This window comes from Schistocerca cancellata, chromosome 7, assembly GCF_023864275.1.
Source record: "Schistocerca cancellata isolate TAMUIC-IGC-003103 chromosome 7, iqSchCanc2.1, whole genome shotgun sequence".
NCBI classification, from domain to species: Eukaryota; Metazoa; Arthropoda; class Insecta; order Orthoptera; family Acrididae; genus Schistocerca; species Schistocerca cancellata.
This window is the reverse complement of record NC_064632.1, coordinates 176,129,692-176,152,893: the sequence shown is the minus strand read 5'-3', so window position 1 is coordinate 176,152,893 and position 23,202 is coordinate 176,129,692. Positions and strand designations below refer to the sequence as shown.

The 23,202-nt window shown below is 39.7% G+C and overlaps 1 protein-coding gene across 2 annotated transcripts; it reads left to right on the top strand.

The window, feature by feature from the left end:
• Positions 1 to 4,719: 4,719 nt before the first annotated feature.
• Positions 4,720 to 22,800, top strand: LOC126092600 (vasotab-like). Of its 2 annotated transcripts, none has more exons than XR_007521366.1 (3): positions 4,720 to 4,807; positions 20,633 to 20,845; positions 22,679 to 22,800. XR_007521366.1 is itself a non-coding variant. In XM_049908297.1 (3 exons), exons 1-3 carry the CDS (start codon positions 10,279 to 10,281, stop codon positions 22,759 to 22,761), a joined length of 327 nt encoding a protein of 108 aa, XP_049764254.1. In that variant the 5' UTR covers positions 10,270 to 10,278; the 3' UTR covers positions 22,762 to 22,800. The 2 variants fall into 2 exon arrangements, 1 of the variants encoding a protein (XP_049764254.1); XM_049908297.1 differs by lacking the exon at positions 4,720 to 4,807 and adding an exon at positions 10,270 to 10,309.
• Positions 22,801 to 23,202: the final 402 nt, after the last annotated feature.

The window sequence follows — 23,202 nt, the reverse complement described above, 5'->3', positions numbered from 1 at the left end:
TCAACAACGAACATGAACGGATGTTATGTGACGTCCGCAACGACCAAAAATAACTGAGTGAAAAGATCAACAACGAACTTCAACGGATGTCATGTGACGTCCGCTACGACGAGATACAACGAACCATAACGAGCAAAATGAAATAAGATAATAGCGACCGAACTTCCCCGGATCGGGCCTCCCGGACAGGAATGCCATACGACCATGTCGGTTTTCATTTGGTGTCCGTGGGGTTCAGGGAATGCCGTGTTACGACGTCGAAATATCTTGTTGAGAAAATGCGGACTACCGGCAGAACATTCGATTTCAGCGAGATGACAACAAATCGCCGGGCACGTGTAAGGGATTATATTAGTTTTCTGAAATAGCAGAGGCCGTGAAATTAAACATTTTTCTTAATACAGCAGTGTCTAGTAATCCGTCGTTTTTGACTTGCACTGGGGTGAAGGAAACTGTATATTGTAATAAAAGTTCTGGAAGAGCTTCATTACTAAACGAGTGTGAAATTTAGAGCATGGGCACATCACGCAGGTGTGGGGTCAACTGAGTAATGAGATATAACCTGTCAGCTTTGACCGATGGCGTTGTAGTTTTCTCACAGATATTAATGTCTTTATTTTCGAGTCATTGATAATAAATCCGTTATCTTCCGTGGTGAGGCGTCGTCACTGGAAACAGAAATAAATGTTCAAAAATGTGTGTGAAATCTTATGGGACTTAACTTCTAAGGTCATCAGTCCCTAAGCTTACACATTGCTTAACCTAAATTATCCTAAGGACAAACACACACACCCATGCCCGAGGGAGGACTCGAACCTCCGCCGGGACCAGCCGCAGAGCCCATGACTGCAGAGCCTAAGACCGCTAGGCTAATCCCGCGCGGCCAGAAATAAATGAATGTGTTTTTAAAAGACAGTTTCGATTTTTGTAGCTCGTATTAATTTAAGTCATTTTTTCGTTCTAATTCATTCGGTACTTATTTTCATTCTTAGCGAGTATGAGATATTCTGGATAATTTTCACTTTTTGATTTTCGTTTTTTATCTATCTTAACTGCAGTACGGGATACAAATTTTACAGTTGTCTCTTTCTTCACCTTCACTAGTATTAGTAAAACTGCGATAGTTTTCAGTCGATACTAGTACTATCGAAGGTGAAAACCCGATATACAAAACATTTGCATCCCGTACTTCGGCTGACCTTTATAGGTCAACTGAAGAATACGATACTAGTGCTAGCAAAGACGAGAAAAGCGACATATGTAACACTGGCATCCTCTACCTCAGTTGAACTACGAAGGCAGTACAATGTTCTTCAGTTGACCTATACAGGTCCACTGAAGTACAGGATACAAATGTTATGTGTACCACTATTTTTCGCCTTCGCTAGCACAAATTTCTCGTATGACGCTTTTTTTCAGTCTTCGCTAGCACTATTACCCTGTTCTTCAGTTGACTTATATATCTCAACTGAAGAACAGGACACTACTTTCGTAGTTCATCTCAGGTACAGCATGCCAGTGTTACGTATGTAGGTTTTTTCATCTTTGCTAGCTGTAGTATCCTATTGTTCAGTTGACCTCTGTGTCAACTGAAGTACGGGATACAAATTTTACGTACGCCGAGTTTGTCGCCTTCGCTTCAGTTGACTTACGTTGGTCAACTGAAGTACAGGATACAAATTTTACTGTTGTCGGTTTTTTCGCCGTTGCTAGTACTACTATGATACTTTTCAGTCGATACTACTACTATCGAAGGCGTTAAAAAAATTGTTTACCTATATAGGTCAACTGAAGTATGGGATACAAATTTTATGTATGTCGCTTTTTTTTCGCCTTTGCGTAGTTGAGCTGAGGTACAGGATGCCAATGTTACGTACGTCGATTTTTTCGTCTTCGCTAGGATTAGTAGCCTATTCTTCAGTTGATCTATATACTTCAACTGTAATATGGGATAGAAATTTTACGTATGTCGGTCATTCCGACTTCGCTAGTACTAGTATTAGCTGAAGAGTAGATTGCTAGTAGTAGCGGAGGCAAAAAAAGCAACAACTGTAAAATTTGTATCCCGTACTTCAGTTGGCCTAAATAGGATACTAGTGCTAGCGAAGGCGAAGAAGTTGGCATACATTAAATTTTTATTCCATACTGCAGCTAACCTATACATATCAACTGAAGTTCGGGATACAACTCATGTATGTCAACTGATGTAGTCCATGTTAACATAACTTCTGTCCCTTTTTTTCTTTCTTTTTTGTACTAGTAACCCATTCAAAGGCAAACCTAAGTTTCTGGCATTTCTAGACTTAGAGAAAGCTTTTGCCAATGTTGACTGGAATACTCTCTTTCAAATTCTGAAGGTGGCAGTGGTAAAATACAATGAGCAGAAGGTTATTTACAATTTGTACAGAAACCAGATGACAGTTATAAAAGTCGAGGGTCATGAAAGGGAAGTAGTGGCTGAGAAGGGAGTGAGACAGGGTTGTAGCCCATCCCCGATTTTATTCAATCTGTATATTGAACAAGCAGTAAAGGAAACAAAATAAAAATTCGGAGTAGGAATTAAAATCCATGGAGAAGAAATAAAAACTTTGAGGTTCGCCGATGACATTGTAATTATGTAGACAGCAAAGGAGCAGTTGGACGGAAGAGCAGTTAGACGGAATGGACAGTGTCTTGAAAGGAGGGTATAAGATTAACAGCAACAGAAGCAAAACGGGGATAATGGAATGTAGTCGAATTAAATCGGGTGATGCTGCGGGAATTCGATTAGGAAATGAGAGGCTTAAAGTAGTAAAACAGTTCTGCTATTTGGGGAGCAAAATAACTGATGATGGTCAAGGTAGAAAGGATATAAAATGTAGACTGGCAATGGCAAGAAAAGTGTTTCTGAAGAAGAGAAATTTGTTAACATCGAGTATAGATTTAAATGTCAGGAAGTCGTTTCTGAAAGTATTTGTATCGCGTGTAGCCATGTATGGAAGTGGAACGTGGACGATAAATAGTTTAGACAAGAAGAGAATAGAAGCTTTCGAAATGTGGTGCTACAGAAGAATGGTGAAGATCAGATGGGTAGACCACGTAACTAATGAGGAGGTATTGAATAGAATTGGGGAGAAGATGAATTTGTGGCATAACTCGAGTAGAAGGACTCAGTTGGTAGGACACGTTCTGAGGCATCAAGAGATTATCTATCTAGTATTGGAGGGAAGTGCGAGGGTAAAAATCGTAGAGGGGGACCAAGAGATGAATATACTAAGCAGATTCAGAAGGATGTAGGTTGCAGTAATTACTTGGAGATGAAGAAGCTTACACAGGATACAGTAGCATGGACAGCTGCATCAAACCAGTCTCTGGGCTGAAGACCACAACAACAATAACCCATTCTTCAGTTGAGTTATGTATGTAGGTCAACTGAAGAATAGGATATGCCTGACATTATGTTCGAAAGATGGGTGTACGTGATATATGTCAAACTTCTGTTTCCTCCATAAACCATATACAGTATAACATAGACTGCGCATATCCCTCTCTGCCGTGTTAATGAAACCGACATCTAAGTCACGCGACTCGGGGCAGAAAGCCGAGTTCCTGTGATTACGCGCTGTGTGAAGTGGAGCTGACAGTTAAGAGTTTCTCTCATTTATAGCTGAAATGAAGCACTGAGTTCGACAATTCAACGAATTGTAGTACTACTCTTACACATGTAGCAATGCAGCTGACCTAGTTTCTCTGAGCGCAAGTTAGTTACAGTTAGATTAAGTAGTGTGTAAGCCTAGGGACCGATGACCTCAGCAGTTTGGTCCCATAGGAACTTACTGCAAATTTCCAAATTTACTAATCTGTAAGATACAAAACAACTGTCTAATCTGAGCATATGTTCAGGTCTTCTGCATCTAGTAAAAAGCACAACATTTGATCTGTAACAAAAATGTCAAAGAACTGTGCACTATAAACACGTAATGACACGCTCGGTTTCGTGCCCCGAATTCCGTGACTTAGATGTTGGTTTCAGTAAAATTATTTCATGCACACTCTGTTATCTGTGGTCTATGGTTTCCTCCCATAGACCTTATATGACATAGACTGCGCATGTCCCGATCAAAGCCGTGTTAACGTTTGAAACCAATATCTAAGTCACGTGACTCGAGGTAGAAGGCCGAGTTCCTGTCATTAAGCGCTGTATGAAGTGGACCTGACAGTTACTGTTTCATTTATAGCTAAAATCAAGGATCGATTTTGAAAATTCAAAGAACTGTAGTGCTACTATTACACACATAGTAGTGCAGTTAACCTAGTTTTTCCGAAATTCCTCATAATAAAGCAGTTGTTTTCCTTTGTATATGTGGTCAAGTTGACACGTATTTGACAGTTTTGCTAACAAGCGGCAGAATGAATGTTCTCTAGTAAATACTTTTGTTTCCTTTTTTTCCACTGTGAATTCTTGTATTTCGCCGCTTCCACATACGTGGAAGACAAAATAAGAGTTTCGAACACAGCATTAGTTTTTAACTATTTCACAAGAATACGAGTGATGCTTTGGCAAGCTTTTGAAATTCGTTTATGTCCATAATGTCAGGTATTTATTCAAAATAAGTACGTATGTTTTCGGACTTTTGTTTAATCCAGTACAGACACCGAAAAGATAAGAAGCGTAATATATTACGAAACGCTGAGTATATTAGTGTAGTGAGCTAGATAATAACGATATGTTGTCTCAACGTCTTAGTCATTCACCAAGTTTCATTTGCAAGGGCCAACATCCATAGTAACTATCAACTTACGGACATACATCTGCAAGTATTTTAAAGTAATTCACTTACACAACTGTAATTTTTGTCACTTGACCTAATCTGTAGGATACAAAACAACTATCTAATCTGAGCATATGTTAAAGTCTTTATTTCTGCACCTAGTAAAAAGCACATTTGATCTGCAACAAAAATGTCATAAAATGTGCACTATAAATGCGTAATGACATGCTCGACTTCGTGCCCTGAGTCACTTGACTGAAATGTTGGTTTCAGTAAAATGACGTCATGCGCTGTCTATTATCTATGGTCTGTTTCTTCTGTCCTGCATTCCGTTGTTTCTCAACATTCGTCTTTGCTGTTAAATCTGTGCAATACATCCAATGGTAACCTCTGACGTTATTGGTCAAACCCGACGAGTTGTATCCCTGTTCTTCAGTAATCCCCAAGTGTGGTACTGTTGTCTTTCTATGAAATTGTGATAATTAAATAGAATGAAGATTGCAAATATGTTTATAAATGTTACTTAAATTTGTAGCTACCACAGTCTTCTCTAATTATGGCTGAAAATGTGTATGGAATTCAGAAATGTGAACGCAGAGAATGTCCTGGGAAAAAAAAAATTGTACTAGAGGCAGCAAATATAACTTTCAGTGTCAGTTTTGTAATAAGGAAGCCTGCCTTTCCCCATTGTCGTATCAAAACAATGTTATGTATTTTATTACCCGAAACTAAGTAAACAGTTTCGTAGAAGATATTCTGTGATCATTGACAGGAAGTGCAAAATGGCTAAGCAGGGATGGCTGGAGGACAAATGTAAGGATGTAGAGACTTATCTCACTAGGAGTAAGATAGATACTGCCTACAGGAAAATTAAAGAGACCTTTGGAGAAAGGAGACCACTTGCATGAATATCAAGAGCATTGATGGAAACCCAGTTCTAAGCAATGAAGGGAAAGCAGAAAGGTGGAAGGAGTATATAGAGGGTCTATACAAGGGCGATGTACATGAGGACAATATTATGAAAATGGAAGAGGATGTAGATGAAGATGAGATGGGAGATATGATACTGCGTGAAGAGTTTGACAGAGCACTGAAAGACCTGAGTCAAAACAAGGCCCCCGGAGTAGACAACATTCCATTAGAACTACTGACAGCCTTGGGAGAGCCAGTCCTGACAAAACTCTACCATCTGGTGAGCAAGATGTACGAGACGGGCGCAATACCCTCAGACTTCAAGAGGAATGTAATAATTCCAATCCTAAAGAAGGCGGGTGTTGACAGATGTGAAAATTACCGAACTATCAGTTTAATAAGTCACAGCTGCAAAATACTAACGCGAATTCTTTACAGACGAATGGAAAAACTGATAGAAGCCGACCTCGTGGAAGATAAGTTTGGATTCCGTAGAAAGCTGGAACAAGTGAGGCAATACTGACATTAAGACTTTATCTTAGAAGAAAGATTAAGGAAAGGCAAACCTACATTTCTAGCATTTGTAGACTTAGAAAAAGCTTTTGACAATGTTGATTGGAATACTCTCTTTCAAATCCTGAGGGTGGCAGGGGTAAAAATACAAGGAGCGAAAGGCTATTTACCAAATGGTTCAAATGGCTCTAAGCACTATGGGACTTAACTTCTAAGGTCCCCTAGAACTTAGAACTACTTAAACCTAACTAACCTAAGGAAGTCACACACATCTATGCCCGAGGCATAGATGTGTGTGCATAGGCATAAGGATTCGAACCTGCGACCATAGAGGTCGCGCGGTTCCAGACTGTAGCGCCTAGAACCGCTCGGCCACCGCGGCCGGCTATTTAAAATTTGCACTGAAACCAGATGGTCGAGGGGTATGAAAGGGAAGCAATTGTTGGGAAGGGAGTGAGACAGGGTTGTAGCCTATCCCCGATGTTATTCAATCTGTATATTGAGCAAGCAATAAAGGAAACAAAAGAAAAGTTCGGAGTAGGTATTAAAATGCACGGAGAAGAAATAAAAACTTTGAGGTTTGCCGGTGACATTGTAATTCTGTCAGACACAGCAAAGGACTTGGAAGAGCAGTTGAACGGAATGGACAGTGTCTTGAAGGGAGGATATAACATGAACATCAACAAAAGCAAAACGAGGATAATGGAATGTAGTCGAATTAAGTCGGGTGATGTTGAGGGTATTAGATTAGGAAATGAGACACTTAAAGTAGTAAAGGAGTTTTTCTATTTGGGGAGAAAAATAACTGATGATGGTCTTAGTAGAGAGGATATAAAATGTAGACTTGCAATGGCGAGGAAAGCGTTTCTGAAGAAGAAAAAGTTGTTAACATCAAGTATAGATTTAAATGTCAGGAAGTCGTTTCTGAAAGTATTTGTATGGAGTGTAACCATGTATGGAAGTGAAAGGTGGACGATAAATAGCTTAGACAAGAAGAGAATAGAAGCTTTCGAAATGTGGTGCTACAGAAGAATGCTGAAGATTAGATGGGTAGATCACATAACTAATGAGGAGGTACTGAATAGAATTGGGGAGAAGAGGAGTTTGTGCCACAACTTGACTAGAAGAAGGGACCGGTTGGTAGGACATGTTCTGAGGCATCAAGGGATCACCAATTTAGTACTGGAGGGCAGCGTGGAGGGTAAAAATCGTAGAGGGAGACCAAGAGATGAATACACTAAGCGTGAGATGCGTGCTACCCCACGCTGAGTTACCGTGCCGGCACCCTGAGCTAACGTACCGGCGACTACTCAGCTCTCGAGGCACACGTTATGTAGCAGTATAATACTAGATACAAGAATGGGGGAGAAACTGTATTTCCCGAAACTGTGTGCTAGTGCGCATCTGTTTAAAAATAGTGCTTTTAGGCTAAGCGCGCATGAGTCATTTTTCTATCGGCCGATCACAGAATCGTTTTGCTACCATAGTGTTGCTATATGGATGCAGGCGCATAACCCGTACAAAAAGTCGGCTGTAAATATACTGTAGCAGCACACAATTATTGGCCGAGGGAGTGACGCATACAATGTTGTATGCTGCGAAACGCACTTGTTTTCGCTCCACTGTTCGCATAGTGTAACAGCTGACAAAAATGGAAAATGTTAATAGCGAGGATTTAATTTCTTTGTTAGAATGTCGATCCGCACTGTACAACAAAAATTGTAATGTTATGGTGTTCACCAAATAAGAGTGTGATTGTGGCCGGAAATCTGTGAAACTTTGACATGATATACTGAATTAACCGAGAGGCAAATATATTTTACTGAACATAGCAACAATGTATATGAATTAAATATGCCGGATTGTTGGACAGATCATTGTATTATGTACGTGCACACAATGCTGAAATAGTTAATTTGCATTTAAATATTCCAGAACGTAAGTTATAAAAAAACATTTCTGACGAAAGTGTCTACCTGTGGGCGTATTGCTAATGAACAGATCCTCCTAGCGAAGTACAGAGCTCAGAAAAATGTTTATGATTATCTTGAATCACTTCTGAAGCACGTATCCAAGAAGCAATTTTCTGCAGATGTATTACCCTTGCGTTTTATTTGTTTACCACATGATGTCTCCCAAAAATATGGGGTATGAAACAGGCTTTAATAATGCTTTCCCCATAATCGGGATTTGTGTCGATGTGCTGTTACTTTCTCCACTTACTTGTGAGAATGCCAATAGCACTGCTGACGATTGATCTATAAGTTGGTCACGCGCGCGCAGTTAACGGTTGAATAAAATCTGCCGGCCAAAAAACCGCCTATGCGCGCCCAGCTTTAAGCGCTTCCTAGACGATAAATAATACTGCGCAATTTTTCCTGAAGCGCAGAAAAAACCTAGGGGTGAGATTGAGAGGTTGTGCAGTAATATTGAGAACATCAAAAGTTTTGAAATATTTTGTGCTGCACGGAAATATTGTGTCATCTCTGGGCAGTATTACCTAAATATTTGCCAGTCTCTCGTGCTACAGACTGTGGATATCATTGTTACAGAATAGAGAATACTCTCTTACTCTGTTTCAGTGTGTTCACTGTTTGGTTTATCGTTGCGTTGAAAATGAGTCCAAAATGAGACGAACGATCGTTATGACTGGAATCCATCGAAATGTATAAATAAGTGCCGGCATTGCTACAATCGCAGGTTCGAATCCTGCCTCGGGCTTGAATGTCCTTAGGTTAGTCAGGTTTAAATAGTTCTAAGTTCTAGGGGACTGATGACCTCAGATATTAAGTCCCATAGTGCTCAGAGACATTTGAACCATTTATTTATTTATTTAGTTGTGTTTCATCCTTTTCCATCTGTTACCTTACGATGGTATGAGTTAAAGGTTGGATTTAGTACTTATCAATGTAAAAGCGGTACTTCTCAGTTGCTAAAAATTGTGGCGTAATTTGTGTTTATGCTTTGCGGCTTATCTATAAAACCATTTGAGTATTTTGTTTAAATCTGTAATGATTACGATTAATATCATTGTAAAAAAGGATACATAGGCAAATATAAGCACTATTACAACACTACACATTTAATGAGTTTCTTTGCGACAACAATTAACATATTCATGCAAAATGCCTGTGCAGCATATTTCACAAGTATGTTTTACTAGTTGGGCTGCCAGTTTTTCTGTTTTTCACCGAACTGTTTGGTATTTCACATCCGTATTCGGTATTCGGTGCCGATGTATGAGTAGTAGCCGGCACGGTAACTCAGCGTGTTCGGGCAGAGGGTTAGCTGCCCTCTGTAAATAAAAAATAATAATAATAATAATAAAAACTGGGTTAATGGATCAACGACGAACTTAAAACGGATGTCTTACGACGTCCGCCCCGAGCAGATGCAACGAACAAAATGAGATTTTTTAAAATAAAATGTGGTTCGGTAGGGCTATTTTTACCTATCACTAAATTATTGAAAGGATAGTGGCGGTTCCATGCATCGATGCTTGTGGAAAGACTCTTCAGGAACATGAATTATTTATGGCCTGACGCTAGAAACAAATTTAATGACGTTGTGGTAAAAAGCAGAATTATGAATTGTTTGCAACTTGCAACGTCTTTTACCAAAAAAATTAAAGGTACCAGTAACAAAAATCTGTTGAAAGTTGTAACTGGCAATAATAAATATAATTTTTAACCTTTACCAAGTGTTTTGTTGCGTTCACCTTCAGCTGAGCAAGCTCTTTCGCCAGGCAGTGTTGGTAATTTTGTCAATTTAATCTGGCGACCCTATTTACCAGTGAAACATATAGAATTATCCAAAACACATTTTCCAGTTCGAAAGTACAAAAGGAAGAAAAGACTAACTTTTTGTTTCGGCATATAACAAACGTATCGCTAGTCTTCTTCATTGTCACAGACAAATTGGGTTTCAAGGCAGCTGACTGCGATGAACATAAGTTCTCACGTTTCGCCAGCTTGCTAGACTGCGTATTTATGCGTAGCGGAGGCCGGTCGTGCCTTTTCATGTCAACAGCAACGCGTATAAAACTCACTTCGAGTCTGTATGTAGCTAGTTGTTCGACGACCGCAGACATAGCAACTGCACCATGAATACCGGAGCCCTCATTATTATATTGGGTGAGTACTCATCAACTGGTCTTTGCGACTGTTCCCGAAATATGCCGCTTCACGAAATCCTTTTCAAATTTTTCTGTTATTATTATTATTATTATTATTATTATTAGTAGTAGTAGTAGTAGAAGCAGCAGCTTTCGAGACGAGCCCGTTCAGCCACCTCTGTAGTAGAATCTCAATTATGACGATACAAACGTATGGACAACGCAACACCAGTGTCCGAGTGGACAAAGTTTCCGACTTTGGTTAGCAGTCCGCCGCGCTGCCTGTGCAGCTACTGATTCGGACGTTCACAACTCTTCATTTTTTTATGCGACAATTTCCTCGAAAACAGTTAAGTTTTAGGTTAAAGGTACTTTATCTTCGCCTTTCTGGGTACAGACGTACTTTTCTCTCACTGTGATAGATTTGTTTTTCTATTTTACATGTTTGAAGCATTCTTGTTTTAACACCTGTTATATCATTTCTTACAGATTTTCATTTTTCCAGAGATCACAGGTCTTCGGTTTGCTTTCAGATCACATCGTGATAAATCTTGCCGCTAGATGTGTACTTTGTTGAAACGTTAAGATAGATCCGTTCAGCTACATTTGCAGTATACATTCCTTGATGTAAAATGAAGATGCTAGTTTGTTCTGCATATTTCCATTAACGAATACGTTGTGGAATATTTTCTGGGGGGGAACTCAAGTCACTACAGAAATTAGTCAGATATACAGCAACCTGCCAGAGAACCTTATATTATGTAGATACAGTGATGGAGTATAAATCAGAAATAAAGAATTGCCTGTTGGGCAAATCCTCCTCCGCTGAAACGCGTTTTCACAAAAACTTTTAAAAATTAATGTTTCGGGATATTTTATAATTAGTATAATCAGAACAGTACAAATCTTTATATTGTTGATGTCAGTTCATTGCATTGCTCTTGAATTACGTATATTAAATGTATCTTTCACTTCTTTCCACCGCCTTTCACTTCTTTCCACCGCCGCAGGATCCAAGGATTAATTGGAATACGACTGACGCACCGTAAACACCTGATTTGTTCGCATGCAAGTTGCGGCGTCACACGTTCGGCCAAATTTAGTGTCGAATTTTGTTAACAGAACGGTCAAACATTACAATACCGTTGCAAGTCAAAGTTTCACAGTCTCCGTCTTCGGACAACTTCACCTGAAATTTAAATTTTTATTGTGTGCATATTTTTCCTGGACGTGGTAGTTTACATCATTTCATATAGGGCGTACATTACGTTTACTTTCAGTTGGCAGACCGCTCCAGTCCATAGAACCGGTAGTAGTCCGAAGGTTTCGGCTGGAAGTCCTTTGTTTCTTTAGCTGTAGGCAACATTAGGTAGGTGACAATTGTGGGAGGTAGCCACTGTCATCTGCTTTGTTGCTGTTTTGCACTTAACTGTTCTGAGTGTTTATTTATTTATTTATTTTTTTTATTTTTTATTGTTCGGTACGTTATCAAATTAATGTTGAGATGGTTGCTGCAGTTAGGGTCTTTGTTAACCATGAAAACGCATAAGACGATTTCAGTTTCGTTTACGAACAACATTTAAAGAGATTTTTACTTCCGTGCTTAACCTCTGCTTTTGCGGAAGTGCTACGTGCAGTTTGTGGTGCCAAGGGCTAGGCGTGCCTTCCTTTCGCATGGGTTATGTAAAAAGTACATTATTGTTGGCCCATGCGCGAGCCGGGCTTTTTCTTCGCTATTGGCCGCCACACTGACCTCGGCCATCTAAAAGTAAACACTGCATATCTCCTACGTAGCTTTGGTATCATTTGCACGAAGTCGGCATAGCATTCTTTATCATTACTGTTTTTCACTCAATTCAATTTATTAGCATCCTCGCGCTCGCGCTCCATCATACGTGGTGATATAGGATTTGTTATGCATAATAAAACATTTAACAATTATGTGTTCACTGATAAAATATTCGTATGTGCGACATGAAACCACACACATTGGGCCGGCCGTTGTGGCCGTGCGGTTCTAGGCGCTTCATTCTGGAACCGCGTGACCGCCACGGTCGTACGTTCGAATCCTGCCTCGGGCATGGATGTGTGTGATGTCCTTAGGTCAGTTAGGTTTAAGTAGTTCTAAGTTCTAGGGGGCTGATGACCACAGATGTTAAGTCCCAAAGTGCTCAGAGAGCCACACACATAACAAATGGTTCAAATGGCTCTGAGCACTATGCGACTTAACTTCAGAGGTCATCAGTCGCCTAGAACTTAGAACTAATTAAACCTAACTAACCTAAGGACATCACACATATCCATGCCCGAGGCAGGATTCGAACCTGTGACCGTAGCGACACACATAACAGGCCGACTATAAATTAGTATAATAATTTATGTTGTATTACATACGTACAAATACAATTTTCCAAAAATTGGTAGTTCACTCCACTGGCAATACTTTAAACAGAAATTTTTGTTGCTAAGAGCACATTTTTGATATGATTGTCTGTCGCCTCTGTGAAAATCGCCTCTGTTTTTTTCTTTCATAACTATGTTTAACAATGAGAATTCTTGGTCTACCTTCAAAAACACACGTTCATAAATATAGATACCGGTAGCTGGTAGGGCCATGGTTTTAAATTCCTTGAAAAAATACGTACATGATTATCTAAGTGTGACTCGTTGATGATTTTTATTAACGTCTTTTGAAATATGAGTTTTAGCCAGAGTGGTATCCCTCCACCCATATAAATATGCTAAGCAGGAGTGCAAAGCAGGCATGTAACACCATTTAAATACTATTGGGATTTTTAAGTTCCTTGCAACATAACAGCAGGCTACAGACATTGTTTTTTGTTTAACAGTTCTGTGTGTTTCTCCCATCTTAAATGTACATCCAGCCATACTCCTAAAAATTTAGTGTGTGGTGTTTGCAACCTGTTACCCTGCCAAAGTTCCAATGTTGTTTCCTAGCTTTTTTGTTACTTGGCTGAAGTTCATCTACAATGTTTTTGTCATTCACAATTAGTCTGTTATCTGTAACCCATGTGTTGCTGCTGTGACTCTTTTCTGTAGCAATTTATAGAAAATGTTATATTATTGTTACTCATGACTCACAGTCGTTGTATCGCAAACAAGCGCAATGAAAAATAATGCAAAACTATTTAAGCTCTTGTACAAAGTCCTTCTTCAGAAGTAGAAAAAACATACATACTCACCTCTTGCATCCAGAAACAGTGTCCGTGTCTGTGTGTTCCATTTCGGAAGATGTGTAAATAATGTTTAGTATTCTTTTACACTGTGCATTTCTGCAAGTCAACGCCTCATATAGGTGCTGAGTAACGAGCTATCCTTCCCTTATTATTGTTATTCCATCCTAGACTTTCTATTGTTTGATTTTTCTTGTAGGTCAGCACTGTTCATTCCTTTAACAGGCTGGTGTCATAGGCAAACAATATTGTGTCTGCTGCTCATGTAGGACTTGGTATGTTGTTTATAAATATTAAGAATAGCAATGGTCCCAGTACAGAGCCCTGTGGCATGCCATACACGACTCTCTCATATAATGTGCCTAATGTATCAGTTATGTTGTTACTCTACCCTTTTTATTTCTATCAGAGAGATAGGGTTTCAACCAATCACATGCTACTTCACAACTCCCATAGCAGTATAGTTTCCTTAGCAGTAAATTATGGTCAGTGATATCAAATGCCTGAGACATTCAAAAACGGACCACAATTTAACTCATTTTTATCTATGGAATTTAGGACACATTTTAAAAACTTATAAATCCTTATGTCAGTTGATCTGTTTTTCCTAATACCTTTTTATCCATTAATCAACTTACAGTTTTTGTTTAGCAAATGAGTCTATTCCATTGGCATTTCTTTTACCATAGTTTTGAAAATCCAGATCTCAGCGAGCTACATTTGCAATTACTAATATCAGACTGCACCTTTCTTGTAAAGAGGCTTGACAATTGATTTTTTTAGTTTTTGTTGGAACTCCTATCCCAAATACACTCCTGGAAATTGAAATAAGAACACCGTGAATTCATTGTCCCAGGAAGGGGAAACTTTATTGACACATTCCTGGGGTCAGATACATCACATGATCACACTGACAGAACCACAGGCACATAGACACAGGCAACAGAGCATGCACAATGTCGACACTAGTACAATGTATATCCACCTTTCGCAGCAATGCAGGCTGCTATTCTCCCATGGAGACGATCGTAGAGATGCTGGATGTAGTCCTGTAGAACGGCTTGCCATGCCATTTCCACCTGGCGCCTCAGTTGGACCAGCGTTCGTGCTGGACGTGCAGACCGCGTGAGACGACGCTTCATCCAGTCCCAAACATGCTCAATGGGGGACAGATCCGGAGATCTTGCTGGCCAGGGTAGTTGACTTACACCTTCTAGAGCACGTTGGGTGGCACGGGATACATGCGGACGTGCATTGACCTGTTGGAACAGCAAGTTCCCTTGCAGGTCTAGGAATGGTAGAACGATGGGTTCGATGACGGTTTGGATGTACCGTGCACTATTCAGTGTCCCCTCGACGATCACCAGTGGTGTACGCCCAGTGTAGGAGATCGCTCCCCACACCATGATGCCGGGTGTTGGCCCTGTGTGCCTCGGTCGTATGCAGTCCTGATTGTGGCGCTCACCTGCACGGCGCCAAACACGCATACGACCATCATTGGCACCAAGGCAGAAGCGACTCTCATCGCTGAAGACGACACGTCTCCATTCGTCCCTCCATTCACGCCTGTCGCGACACCACTGGAGGCGGGCTGCACGATGTTGGGGCGTGAGCGGAAGACGGCCTAACGATGTGCGGGACCGTAGCCCAGCTTCATGGAGATGGTTGCGAATGGTCCTCGCTGATACCCCAGGAGCAACAGTGTACCTAATTTGCTGGGAAGTGGCGGTGCGGTCCCCTACGGCATTGCGTAGGATCCTACGGTCTTTCCGTGCGTCGCTGCGGTCCGGTCCCAGGTCGACGGGCACGCGCACCTTCCGCCGACCACTGGCGACAACATCGATGTACTGTGGAGACCTCACGCCCCACGTGTTGAGCAATTCGGCGGTACGTCCACCCGGCCTCCCGCATGCCCACTATACGCCCTCGCTCAAAGTCCGTCAACTGCACATATGGTTCACGTCCACGCTGTCGCGGCATGCTACCAGTGTTAAAGACTGCGATGGAGCTCCGTATGCTACGGCAAACTGGCTTACACTGACGGCGGCGGTGCACAAATGCTACGCAGCTAGCGCCATTCGACGGCCAACACCGCGGTTCCTGGTGTGTCCGCTGTGCCGTGCGTGTGATCATTGCTTGTACAGCCCTCTCGCAGTGTCCGGAGCAAGTATGGTGGGTCTGACACACCGGTGTCAATGTGTTCTTTTTTCCATTTCCAGGAGTGTATTATCTGCAAGTTGGAAGTCTGTTTCTTGCACTGTATTTTATTAGCTTGTCTAGAAACTAATCAGCGCCACACAATCATTTATATTTGAATGTATTTATGGTGTTTCATACCTCTAATTCAGTTGCAAAAGATGGGATTACAGCCTCATCTTTCAAGGGGAGTCATATGCTCATATTACAATTACATTTAGTTTGAATTATAATTATTGTTATGTTTATATGATGGTTGTTGAATATGTTGGCTTTTGTGTTGTAGATCTTTAAGAGTTTTATCTTCACTCTGTAATGAAGTAGTAGTTCTTTCTGTTTTGTCTGCATACATTCTTTCACATTTACCATCTCTTACGTTGATTTTATATTCTTACTACTTTCCTAGCTGCTGCTATAACTTTCTTATGTAGTTCCCTGTAAATTTCCACACGTGATTTCAATGCTTCTGTTACTTATGGCAGATTTGTTTAACTTGATGAGTGTGTCTGCTGAGTTTGATAGTGCCTAGGTTACTAACATGTTTGCTTTAATTGGGATTTTAATTCATTTAATTGGAAATAAAACATCATAACAGTGCCTACCCTTGCAAGAAATTACCTAATTTTATCTACTTTTTTCTAAACGTCTGAATAAAAATTCATATGCCAAGTTTATTAATAAAACTCGTCTCTGTATTTATCACTGACCACTAAATCATTATTAGATATAGTATTTAACATCAGTATGACTGCTCCATCCTCAAAGAACGTGGTGTCCATTACTTAAGTAGTATGTTCAAAATGGTATTGTATTGTTTACAAATGTTTGGTCAGCTGCAGTTTTAGACCCATTTATACATCAGTTGCCTTAATGTGCAGTTGACGTCATATTACAAGAAAAACAGATTTGTGTTTCAAAACTCCAACAATAAATATATTTCTCAGATGATGTATGTATAAGGTCAAATTTTTGCTCGTACTTTCACTGATAAAAGCTTTAAGATGTTGGCTGAGCTGAATAAAACAGCTTTTGACCAATGTACACTGCCAGTAGTAACTTAATGGTTGTGAGACATGGAAATTAAATGAGTTTATTGTTAGAAGACTAACAGTAACCGAAAGATGGCGGAAAAAAAATCAAGGTTGGACAACACAAAGAAAGACAGACAGAAAGCAGTTGATATCAGATGTACAACAAAGGTCAGTGCCATAACGGAAAGAGTGAACATCTCGAAATGGCAGTGGGCTGGTCACATTGCTCAAAGAAAAGATGGTAGATGTTCAAAATGTGTACAACACTGGGGCCCAAAATGGACTAAAGGGAAGACTACCAGACAGATGGATCCATTTGGCAACTTTAAGCTGAAGATCAGCAGAAATGTAAGAATCTGCTGGGATCCTATGTTATGTGCTGATTCATCACAGTGTGACTGAATTGGCGGGTGCTGCTGCTGCTAGTGCTGCTGGTGATGATGATGATTATTCTGTCTACATACTCATAATTTATAATGTGAAACTGGACAGTGAAATAACCCAGTACACTACTACAATTTTGAAACTTACTGAACTTAGATGTGGAATCCATTCATAAAAGACAAAATCATTTACTTTATGTGAGAAATATTCATTGTGATTACAGGGCCATTGTCCATCTCTGTAACTGTTTAGTGTGTGTGTATGTGTGTGTGTGTGTGTGTGTGTGGCATTTGTTTTACTTCATGGATGGGCTGTAGCAGGGCTCACAAAGCTTTGAGAAGATAGCTAAGGACCTTCTTATCATATTACTATTAACACTACCCTGCCATCTGAGAACGGTAGGTTGCACCGTACCCCAAGTCTGGTCACAAAGTTGCATTATAATACCAAGTCATAAGCTCCCTACTGAATGAACATTACAGTCAAAACAATGCTCTGCTACATTGGAAAAGTAAACTTAGAAATGTATGTCTCTTTCTGCTTTCTATTTGCAAATAAAATATAATATGTCTTGATAAAAATCTACCCAGCAAGCAACCAGAGGTAGACAAAAACACATATAAAAGGTAAGGAAATGCACAAGCTTTTTTAGCAATTGACTTCTTCTTCTGGCAGAAGTGTTGAAGGGAAAGGAACAGGGATGGGAGAGAAGCACTGGCAAGTTTTAGCTAATGGTGAGAGTTACTAAAAAGTTGCCCAGAACCCTCGGGTCTGGTGAGACTTAACTGGACAGAATGAGAAGCAAAGACAGATTGTTGGTGCCTGTGCTGAGCAAGATTTGAAAACTTGATAACTTAAAGGTAAAGGGTAATAACAAGACAGATATAACTGAAAGAACATTGATACGTTTTGGCAGATTAATATGGCTGCAAGTCGAACTCGAAACCTTTGCCTTTTGCTGGCAAGAGCTCTGCCAACTGAACTACCCAAGCGTGGCACATGACCCATCCTCACAGCTTTATTTCCGACAGTACATTTTGTGCCTTCTAAACTTCACAGAAGTTCTCCTGCGAAATCTGGCTAAGGCATGTCTCCACAATATTCTTTCTTCCAGGAGTGCTAGTCCCACAGGTTTTGCACGATAACTTCTGTGAAGTTCAGAGGTAAGAAGTGAGGTACTAGTGGAAGTAAAACTGTGAGGGTGGGTCATGAGTTGTGCTTACGTAAATCAATTGGTAGAGCACTTGCTTACAAAAGGCAAAGGTCCCGAGATTGTGTGTATTTTCTGATTTAATGGGCACTCAAAAGTGAGGTTATCAATGCCCTGAGTTCGAGTCTCTGTCAGGTACACAGTTTCTGTCTGCCAGGAAATTTCCCCTGGCACACACTCTGCTGCAGAGTGAAAATTAATTCAACTTTCACAGTTTCCCTACATTTTTACTGTAATTTAATTAATGAAAAGTAATTTTAATCTTTATTCACTGTGCTTCTGTTTATATACTTTAGACAGAGAGGTTGATTATGATTTTCCACATGCGGTTCAATTGTATTAATTGCTAAAGTGACACGAATGAACCTCTCATTCGACATATTCTGACAGCATGAGTCTTAATAAATAATTGACAAAAAATGGATCATTTGATATTTCGTTTATATAAATACAGCATTGGAAGTTGTGACAGAATGTAAATAATTTTGCAGTAGAGATACAAATCACAATATAATAAAAGCATTGACAGGTACAAAAACAAGATAAAATTTTAACAATGTAAGAAAAGATAAAGTGCTATTTACTGTAAGGATGACATACTAAGTTGCACACAGGCACAATTAAGACACTTACACATAAGCTTTCAGCCACAGCCGTCATCAGAAAAAGAGAAAAGCACACCATTAATTCATACAAGCAAACACACCTCACGCACATATGATCGCCAACTCCAGCAGCTCGGGCTGGAATTGGTGTCATGGTGTGTGAGGTTTGCCTGCTTGTGTGAATGAATGGTGTGTGTTTCACTTTTTCTGACGAAAGCTGTGGCCGAACGCCCATGCGCAAGTGTCCTTTAACTGTGGCTTTTTGTGACTTAATTTGTTATCTTCGCAGTAGGTAGCAATACCTGTAGTTTCCATTGTTGTATTAAAAATTTTGCTAGTTGGATGAATCCTCATGTGTCATAGATCCCACATTTACCTTTGGGAATATGGAATGTGTCAAGGTGTACTTCAACAAAAACAAAGCAACTCTTGGAAACTTTTATCTGTATGCTGCATTGATGAACTGTCACTATTCTGCTTAACATTATTTGTGTTTACACTAGCTGAATGTAGCCAAGTAAATAAGCAGGAAAGCTGCTACATTAAAGAATGCCACTGCTTCTTTGTTCTTATTAAGTGGCTACTGTTTATCTGGTACTGGCAACTTAACATTTAGCTGGAGGTGCACTGGTATTTTTCACAGGTATTAGTTACCTACATCTTTAATGGCAGTGTCCTGTTTACAATATACTGATGCTCTGAAGGTATTAACTGTCTGCCAGAACTTTCCACTGTAATTATGCTGACATTTGTCATCAAGGTTACAATGAACTCAGCTAATTGCCATATTCCTAGGGGAAATTTTCAAACACCGAATTTAGATAATTTGCATCAAAAGGAAAATTCACTAGAGAAAACTGTAACATTACTGGAAGACAATGGCTTGCCAGTACTTACCTTAAGGGGACAAAATTCCAGCACCGCCAACATACATATTTAAAAATGAAAAACATAACTAATTGCAGCTTTTGAAACTGTTCACTCTTCAGGAAGTAAAGAGCGATAGGTCAGGAAGGTTAGAAAGGAAAGGCGGAGCCTAGTATGAGTGGCTCCCACTTCTTGTGAGGGTGATGGGAGACAAAGATGAGTGGGGAAGCTTTACGTCAGAGTCCACTCTGAAAGCTGGACAGTGATGCAAAGTGTAAATCAAAACAGTTTTTGTGTCTTGTATTGTGAGTGTGCAGATTACAGTTCAGGTGAAACTGATTTTAATGCTGTTCACAGTTTAAGTTTCTAAGAGTCGCTTTCCTTTTGTCAATGCATGACCTGATTGAATCAGATCCTCAAATGCTATTTTGTTTGGCTGGACTGCAGAACATGATATTTTTGTTTCAAAGTAGATTTATCTTTCTTCTGCATAATAATACTCTGTTACTCAGGTAGGTTTTGTCAGTTACTGTTAATAATGTATGTTATTTAGCATGCTGTCTAAACAGGGTACCTTCTGTAATGGGACATTTGAATTACTCACTTTTCATACCTACCCACCTGAGAACCCATTCTCCCTGCTGTGCTCCGGGTTCCATTTTTCTCTTTCCCCTCTGTGTGTGTAATTGCTCCTGCCACCACACTCTCGTAGACACCCATGTATTCTCTTCTTTTTCCTGCCCACTCTCTTCAGTTTAGGACATAGCACAGCAAACAGTTTTCTTTTTACTTGCCTGTATCCTATTGTATCTTTATCACAAGTGTTAATAGTGACTTGTTGACATATGTCTGCAGCCATGGCCGGTGCGTCCTTCGCTAACCTTGTGCTGCCTCCGCACTTGCACAAGCCGTTGGCTCCCATCTGCTGTCCGCGTTTTGTACCTCCTGAATGCTGCCCGTCTTATTGCCCAGAGGAGTATAAACCTGTCTGTGCCACTGACTGCCACCATCTGCGGACTTTTGCTAACATTTGTTTCATGCATGCTACAAACTGCCTGGAAAATACGAGTAAGTATCCAATTATCCCAAAAGATTTAATTTGAACAGTTACTGACCAGTATGTCCTAGATATGGATAACATCAATAAAAATGCATTAAAATTGTAATGGAATGTCCTGGGAGGAACACAAACAAGAGAATGATAAAAACAATCACTACAAAATATACTAAGTGGTGGATGAAAATACAAATAAGAAACCGAAGAACATAGTGCAGCTTGCAAACTTGTATTCTTGTCCAAGACAGTTGTGTGTGTGTGTGTGTGTGTGTGTGTGAGTGAGAGAGAGAGAGAGAGAGAGAGAGAGAGAGAATCCGAATAACACAAATACTCTGAAGGTGAAAAGTTAGAAAGCCGGTATACAAGGTTCAACTTTTATGTGACCCATTTACAGCAAAACATATATCTTTTGGCAATTTAATGTAAGACAACACTATACAAAAAGATACACAGACTAGTGGCATGAGCCTGTACTGTTGTCATACAACGTTTCTGGACCTGTAATTTCAGTATTCACCTGCCTTCGTTGTTCTTCTTTCCCTGACTTCCCATTCCCAGTAGATAAGCTTTCACTGAAAATATTACTGGCTTTTAAGTGCAGCTATTTCTTAGTAACATTTCCAGTCACGGCAAATGATACAGTCCAACTGTGATTGATAAGTCATAGTTAGATCTTAATATCTCTATTGAACTAGACATAGAAGTAATGAATAATGCTGTCTGATATGAACAAGTACTGAGAGCAAGATACCCTCATTATTTAGGGTTACCCAATAAAAAAATGATGATGTTTTCCCTTGTAACAGTGGAGGGTGAATACATGCATAAGAGGGTAGCAGGTGTGGTCAACGTTTGAGACCAAAGTTTCAACTGGCAGGAAGAGGGAACCCTGTCTAAGCCAAAAGGTTACTCATGATTAGTATTTGGGTCTAAACTACACATATTGTTATGAAAAAATTACTGTTATGAAAAATCCAGTTCCGACACATTACTAGCAAATTAGTGTGCAGTATATTGATGTGCCTATCAAGCAGGATTCAGGAAGGGGTGGTCGTGCATGGAACAGATACAGAACCTGAAGACAGTATTAAGGATATGCTGATGTATGAGCACAAGTGGCACATTTGTGGACTTTTTTTTAAGAAGGCCTATGATTGTCAACTGACAGTTTTTGGTACCACAGAAAAGCTCAGAGTGGACAGGGAGACCAGAGAACTAATCTTACAGATTCTTACAAATATAACATAAAAAGTAAAATTCATTTGTAAAACTCTGTGAGATACATACTGGTGTCCAACAATGAGACTGTCTCTTCTCCCAGGTGTTAATCTCAGTTCAAGACAAAGTTATAGGAGGATAAACATAGGAAATTTTGGATGCAATATCAATGGTTAAGTGTTTAGCATTATTGTGGACGGTGCTCTGTGAAATTAGACTTGTTATTTATGTGTCTGTCTGCTTATAAAAAATTCAGCTATACTGCAAGTGGTACTCTCTCCTCATTCCATAAACCAGTTCTTTCGTGTTCTCTATGCTGTAAATTACTTCCTCTTATTTTCCAGTTTTTAGTCAGTCCAGCTATTAGTTACAAACATATGGAATACAGTTATCACATTCGTCACATTACAGCTTTAGGGGGTGAAATAATTCAAGTTTTAGACTTTGATAATGTGTTATGACATACTGCTTTCACGCTCAAATATACAATTTATACAACCTAGTTTATGACATGGCTCAAAAATTGCTTATCGAACTAGCAGAATTAATGCCCTTGCAAAGTAGTTAGGTTAATTTCAGTAAATAGGAAGTGGCATTAATTTGCATTCACTGTTGATTTTTTTCAGGATACCGCAAAGTCTATGACGGAAAATGCCCGAACAGCCACCCAATGCTCCAGTTCCATGATAAAGAAATTGAGTGGATGTAAAAATGAAACTTGTAACATTTTGAATGAATAAAATAGTCTATAAATAAGTACAGTAACTCAATTTTTATACACTTTTTTTCCCTCATTGTGGCCAATAAAGAAGTGGATGTAATATAAAGGTCTCACATTGCAGGAAAAAAAAGTAATGCAATGAATTTGAGTCCAAGTCTGCAACAGTATTAACCTGCCAGCAAGTTTCAAAACTGTGAACGTGAGTCAAAGATTCATCTTGCATTCCTACAATTCAAAAGCGGCTAGGGTATAAGAAACAAGAAATAACAGTGCATATATGTTATTTACTATTCACTGTCTGCATCTTGTAGATGTAGGATGGAAGGGAGGCAAATGGCGACATTGAAAACATTTAGTCTTGTATGAAACACCACTTTTAAGAGGCCATGCTGTGTAAGCTATTCTGTTAGTTCCTATTAAACTTGTTAC

Bases quoted from the DNA above. Each gene is read 5' to 3' on its own strand.
- LOC126092600 (XM_049908297.1), top strand. From the start codon at position 10,279: ATGAATACCGGAGCCCTCATTATTATATTGG. The intron at 10,310-20,632 runs GTGAGTACTCAT...ATATGTCTGCAG, and splicing joins AGCCCTCATTATTATATTGG to CCATGGCCGGTGCGTCCTTC. The intron at 20,846-22,678 runs GTAAGTATCCAA...GATTTTTTTCAG, and splicing joins AAACTGCCTGGAAAATACGA to GATACCGCAAAGTCTATGAC.